The following is a 7019-nucleotide window of genomic DNA, read 5'->3' on the forward strand; positions in this document are numbered from 1 at the left end:
CTCCGACAAGATTCTCCCATCACATCACGACGCGTGTCCCTCTCTTTTAGTCAATGTTTCCCTCACAGCCAATACAAAACGACCCTTCTACCATAACGGGACGCCACGCAATTCTCTCCCCACCGGGCCCCACGCAAACCGAATCACTTATCGCCATATCAAACCTCCACGTGTTTCCCTCCCTTAATCTCAACCGCCCACGTCTTTCTTTTCAAATCCAACGCCATGTGGTCCCCGATGCCCCCAGGTGGCCTCCTTCCCCCACACACTCCTTCATCCAACGCCTCATATTCATTCTTCTTTTAAACTATCATTCAACTGCCACTTCATTCCTCTCCATCATTCCTTCCTTTTCTCTCTCTCTTTCTTTTCATGCATTCACTTCATAAGCTGCACCTTACTAATCCCACCCCGAACTTCCTCCCACCACCCCCCTCCCCAATGTGCGATCCTACTACCATGATTCCAATCAAGAATACTCGCCCCAGACGGCGTCTCAGAGTTCGTAAACTCAGGTACAAATCGCAGAGGCACCTGCACGCCGCACAGGAAACTGAGCGCAACCAGTTACGCGATAATGGACCTTCCGATTCCAACTCTGATCGCCTGCTACTCTCTCAAAACGAATCTTTTTCCGCGTTCCATTCTCTACTCTACAGTGATATGTCGATTATAGGGCGGAGAAAGGAGATGGAAGATGAAGTGAGTGTGGAATTGGGATTGACGGCGATTAATGATGAGAAGTACAATTTCTTCGCCGTCTATGACGGACACGGTGGCGCTCAGGTCGCGCAGGTGTGCCGTGAACGCTTGCATCGGATTGTGGCTGAGGAGATTGTGGGCTGGGGAGAGATGGATGAGGCGGAGTGGGGAAGGTTGATGGAGAAGTGCTTCCAGAGAATGGACGACGAAGTCAAAAGAGGTGCCGCCGCGATGAAGACCGTCGGCTCGGCGGTGGTTGCGGCGGTGATTGGAAAGGAGGAAGTGGTGGTGGCCAATTGTGGCGATTGTCGAGCCGTTTTGGCTAGGGATGGAATTGCGTTGCCCTTGTCTGACGATCATAAGGTGCATATAATCTCAACACCGGCTCTGTTCACGCTTCAAATTATTCAATTAAATTCACTTTAACAATGTCATTCAGGGAATTGAAAACCATACAAATTCAAGAAACTAATTACATTCAAACAACGATTCCATCATGGATCATAACCAATTTTGAGTACACTCATCTTCACTCTTAAATTAACTAGATTCTATAACTGAAGCTCGTGTAGATAATGAATCAATTTCCAAAAATGAGTAGATAAAGATCCTAATGTGAATCCCAATTTTAAAATTGGTTTAAGGGCTTAAAAACAATTAATTTAGCATCTTTTTGTGATGATTATAAGCATATTTGGGTATGATCATTTGATGATGTGCCCTTTCTCTGTCCCTTGATTCTTATTCTGCCCATTGGAAAAATGTATCTAGTTATATACTATGCTGATATTCATAGAACAGAAACTTTTTAGTTGTGCGATTAGCTTTAAGACTCTTTGAAAATTTGAATAATGTTGTACAACTTTTAGCTTATATGAATCCAAATTACGAGTAGCCTGGCAGAGCTGATGAGTTGAAGAGAATTGAATCTGCGGGTGGGAGGGTCATAAACTGGAATGGCTACCGGGTGCTAGGAGTTCTTGCCACTTCAAGATCCATCGGTATGTACAAAACAAAACGCAAATTAGATTTTCTGAATATATGTATGATTGTTTTCTGGACCAATTTATTTACCTTGTTTCCTGCATAAGAGGCACTGTTTTGGTTTAATGGAGATTAGGTTATGGGGAGGTGATCTTCAGAAAGAGAGTTTCGATTCAAATCTAACTTTCAGTCAAAAGAGTCTTAAAGCAATCATAATTGTTAATGAGGATTTGGTTTCTGGCATGTTGATGCAATCAAAATCTTTTTTGTTTTTCAGCAAATTGTTGTTTGCAACATTTGATTCTATAAGCTATGATTTCATTTCATTTCAATTCTATTAACGAGGATCAATTATGTTCCCGACATATCTAAATCTAATCTGTGTGGTATAATTTAATGTAATTTTCATACATAAGTTAGAAGATAGATATAGAACAATGACTTCTTGCAATCAATTATTTTCTGTTGTATGCTATTGAACGTCTTAGTACTTTTGAAAATCTCTCTGAATCTACGCTTTCAATTTATCTTCTGAGTTCTGCTGCAGGTGATGAATATCTCAAACCATTTGTTATCTCAAAACCAGAAGTGACTGTGACCAAGAGAACTGACAACGATGAGTTTCTCATACTAGGAAGTGATGGTCTATGGGATGTTGTTTCTAATGAAATTGCCTGCAACATAGTGAGGAGATGTTTTGGAGGGAAATTGAAGAGGCTTTCGTTGAAGGTAGAGAACGACAGCCATGTCGCCGAAGCTGCAGCAGTGTTGGCAGAGCACGCGGTGGCTCGCGGAAGCAAGGACAATATCAGTGTAATAGTAGTAGATTTGAGGAAACCAAAACGTTCCTCTCCATGATGCAGCACATATATCTTAATTTCTGCTTGCTGTGCCATCCATAGCATTACCGGAATCCAACGGTTTCGTGGTTCGTGTAGACTTTTTCAACTCGACTCTACTGCAAGCTCGCCATGGATTCATTTTGTCTGTGGGTATAGGTAATTCTATGGTAATCATATGCTGAAAATGGGTGTGGAACCAAGAAGTAACTGCAATGACAATATAACAGCTAATTCATTTTCTTTATAATTTGTTCTTCAATGAATGTATATTGATGATATCTTACATAGAGTGGACTTGCGTTTCTATGTTTGAGAATGTCTAAAAGACAATGTTCTTCTCAACCCGTGGATTTTAAGTTTTATGGAATGACATTACTTTGTCTTTTCATGTTATTCTAGTACACAGTAGCCAGTCAAGATTCAGGTTACGAACCCGTTGGGATATCAAGACCAACCAAAATAGAAACAGACTTCACTGAAGAATCAATTTCTCAATGTCTGAGTTGTACCATGTCGAATCAACCAACGTAATCAGTTTCTCAAAGTTCCATCTTATAAAATCAATAAAACAGAGGGTTGGTGTGATACTAAGTATGAAAAATAAAGGCAGAAAGAAGACTAAATCTTATGAAAGTGATTTAAGGTAGTTCCATCCCATTGTAATTCAAATTTCGGACTTATTGAACCGAGGTTCTAAGTATTTGGTTTAAGATAAAAAAGGCGTGACAATTTCATTTTCCTAAGTTTATTGATTATATACAAAATATATTACAACCTAAGCCGGGCACGATTGCTAGCATTCATATTAAGTTCTTGTTTTATTAAGTTCTCAACAAGATATTCATCGTTCGATGATCAAGGTAACATCAATTAGGTGATTTAGTTAGAGTTAAACATCTTTTGTTTATTTTATCATCGAGTTTATCGTGGGAGCTATATGTTATGAGTCATATAAGACACGCACAGAGTGAACTCTCACATGCTACAAAAGTTAAACAATCATTCAAAACAATTATATGAATCTTTCAATCATGGACAGTGATGATACAAGTGAATCAATACTATTGAGATGTCAACTTCAATCAATAATGGCAATGTCAATTTCAATCAATAAAAGTGCATAAAGAATGAGAACAAGAATAGGAGTGAAATAATATTTAGCATAAAGTATTGAAAGTTAACTGAGTACTGCAACAATATAACTAAAATTCTCAATGGAATCAAGTTGATGAAATAATATAAAGGGAGAAAAAGGAGAAGGAACCTCAGTCCTAGAAATCGTGTAAAAGGTTTCCCTAAAAGAAGTCTAAACAAAGAGAAAAATATGAATATTTCCAAGAGAATGATGTGCAGTTTGATGATGAGGAAAAAATTGGGTATAGACGCTTCATTCTACCTATTAATTCACTACTAAGTTACTATTCTACTTTTTTCAAGTGTGTTAGTACTTCTTTATGCATACCATAACAAATACCAACACAATTAGATCAAGATTACAAAGGACCCACACTTCTTAGTAAATGGATGATGAAATGAGTAACTAATTAAGTTAATCAAAATTTGGATCATTTAGACTTTGATTAAATTTTCAACATTATCCAACCTTTTAATTTAAATCAATGAATCAAATTTAATTTATTATTTAATTAGTATAAAATAAAATTATCATTAACCATTTATAATCTTTTCATCTTTTCAAATTTTTTACTTTCATTTATAACTAATTATTTAAGATTAAGTTACGTGGAGGTTAGAATATGAAAAAGTTATCTTTTTATTTATATAATTTAGTTTTTAAAATTTATAAATATATATTAATGATGAGATTTTAAAATTAAGGTTTTGTAATTTTTACCATCTACAACTATATAAAGAACCTTCTTCAATATTTTCTATAAACATTTGAACTTTCTCTTCTATTTGAGTTTGTTTTCTTGGTCTTTTTATTCACTATGTTTTGTTTTGTCTATCACTTCGTTTATATTGATACATATTTTTGTGTTGCAATTGTAATAATATGTTAATACTTTGAATTTAAAGGAAGACTTGAAGACTAATTGAGACTAAGTGAGATCATCTCAATCATTCACTAATGTATTAGTTTAACTAAATTAATATATATATTTTTTTAATTTTAAAAGAAAGAAAGTATAGATAATTTCAAAAGAAAGAAAAGTCTTGACACATGCAACGCATGTATGTGTATTCTAGTTGTGAGGCCTTGATTCAAAAAAATGGAATCCTGTTAAAGAGGAGTCTTACTAGAAAGTTATTTCGGATAAATTTAAGTATGGGGCATTCTGCGAGGAAGGATGCGAGAAGAGAAAAGGCGACACGAAGAAAAATGTTTGAGTCTAAGTTTTATCATGTAAGGTAAGCAACTCGATAAGAGTTGCTAGCGAGGAAGAAGCATGTGTTGAATGCCAAGAAGCAGAGTTTAGCGGCGAAGAAAGAAAAGGAGTCTTATACTCCCAAACACCTTGGCGCAAAGAGGCAGCATCTTGGTGGAAGACGAAGAACGTGAATATCAGACTTTGTTTCATTTATGTGAAGTAAGAAAATGAATGTAAATGTAATTTGGGAACTCTGTGTAAAGTGTTAAGTCATAATAAATAGAGGAAGTTATTCTTCTTATGCCGGCCATTGTATCTTATCTTTTGTACTTATCGCCTAGAGGCTAAAGTTGTTTAGAGCTTACTTGTTAAGAGCTAGGCGAATGAGCTAAGTTCATGATCAGTTGTTTTTTTGCTGCAAAGTGTTGTGGAGGTCTCTAAGGTTCAAGTAAAGAACTTTGCGAAGAGACTTGTGAAGGAAGTTGTTTCACTTATGACAACAAATAACTGTCATATTTTATTTGATGACAACAAATAATTGTCATCATTTACTTGTTAACGACAGTTAAAAAAGCATCGTGAATTCGTTTATTATGACATTTTTTATATGTCAAGGATATACCAATCGTGATCATTTTTATAAAAATAAATGTCATCCCCTTTCGATATTTACGACAATTTAAAAAATGTCACAAATTCATATATTATGACAATTTTTTTCTGTCAAAGATATGTCAATCGAGACAACTTTTATAAAAACAAATGTCATTGTTTCACTATTGGCGACAATTACAAAATGTCACGAATTTGTATATTATGACATTTTTCCCTGTCAAATATAGGTCAATCGTGAAAATTGTTTATAAAATTAAATTGTCATTGTTTTAATATTGACAACAATTACAAAATGTCACGAATACGTATATTATGACATTTTTTCCCTGTCGTTCTTCTTGTCGCTGTTCTATTACACTAACCATTTCAATGACAATATTGTTCTAATACATCGCACCCATATGGAAACAAAGAGTCGACACTTTAATATATATACGCTATAATACACTTTGTAATATTCGTAGACCCATTAAAAGGTAGTTTACATACAAAAAGAATAAACATTAAGATTTTTTGGTACCAACAAGCCTAACATCAGTATATTGAAACCAAGATTTTTCTACCAACCATACAAAAAGTCTTATATCAATCCATTGCTCCATGACGTTGGCTTCACTGCTCCAATAGATTCTTCCAAAACCTAGTAAGAAAACAAAATCACATTTAATACACAGAAGAGAACAACAACCATAGCTTCAATTATAACATTTCCAATCAAGTTTTAAACACTTCACAACTACATCAAAAACAATAGTGAGCTTATATGAGAATAACTAGAGTGTCGAAACTTGTAAGTACATAAGCGGCAATTTACAATTTTGCAAAAAATAGGTATATATAATCAAGAGGGCTGGAAACAATAATGTAAACTGTCAAGAGGGCGAGAATGCCCTTAATTTCCCCGTCTCTCTAAATGATTAATCAATTCAAATTGAGGGTTAGAAATTGACCCCATATAAACGGTCCAATTCCAACACCCCTAATTCTCCCCTCTGCCCTAAATTCCTCCCCCTCCCTTCTGCCGTAAAACCAATTCTACATTTTTTAAATGAAGAAATGAATAGGTATAGAAAGAAGCATGGTAGAGTTGAAAATACAGAAAATAAAAAGGAAGTTACAAATACATTGAGGGATGGAAATTGACCTCAATGTAAACTGTCCGATTCCAGCCCCCCGCCCTTAATTCCTCCACCCTCCCCTAACTAAAAAACCAAATCTATTTTATTTTTTAAATGAAGAAATGAATAGGTATGGAAGCATGGTAGAGTTGAAAATACAGAAAATAAAAAGAAAGTTACAAATACATTTGAGGGCTGGAAATTGACCTCATGTAAACTGTCCAATTCCAGAACCCCAGGCACAATTGGATATGAAACAACAAAATATATTCAAATTCTGAAATTACAAATAATGCTCTCCTAACTAAAACATAAGTATATCATCTAAATGAAACATAACTTAATTTGCAAACTCAACATGAAACAAGAAGCACAATTCTTCATGAAAAACATGAACTTACAGAAAATGAAAAATGAAAACCGAA

At 35.1% G+C, this 7019-nt stretch overlaps 1 protein-coding gene across 1 annotated transcript; it reads left to right on the top strand.

The window, feature by feature from the left end:
• The first annotated feature begins 330 nt into the window (after positions 1 to 330).
• LOC101214188 (protein phosphatase 2C 51) lies at positions 331 to 3008 on the top strand. The gene is made up of 3 exons (XM_004150268.3): positions 331 to 1065; positions 1598 to 1703; positions 2234 to 3008. Exons 1-3 carry the CDS (start codon positions 373 to 375, stop codon positions 2542 to 2544), a joined length of 1110 nt encoding a protein of 369 aa, XP_004150316.2. The 5' UTR covers positions 331 to 372; the 3' UTR covers positions 2545 to 3008.
• Positions 3009 to 7019: the final 4011 nt, after the last annotated feature.

This window comes from Cucumis sativus, chromosome 3, assembly GCF_000004075.3.
Source record: "Cucumis sativus cultivar 9930 chromosome 3, Cucumber_9930_V3, whole genome shotgun sequence".
Classification (NCBI taxonomy): domain Eukaryota; kingdom Viridiplantae; phylum Streptophyta; class Magnoliopsida; order Cucurbitales; family Cucurbitaceae; genus Cucumis; species Cucumis sativus.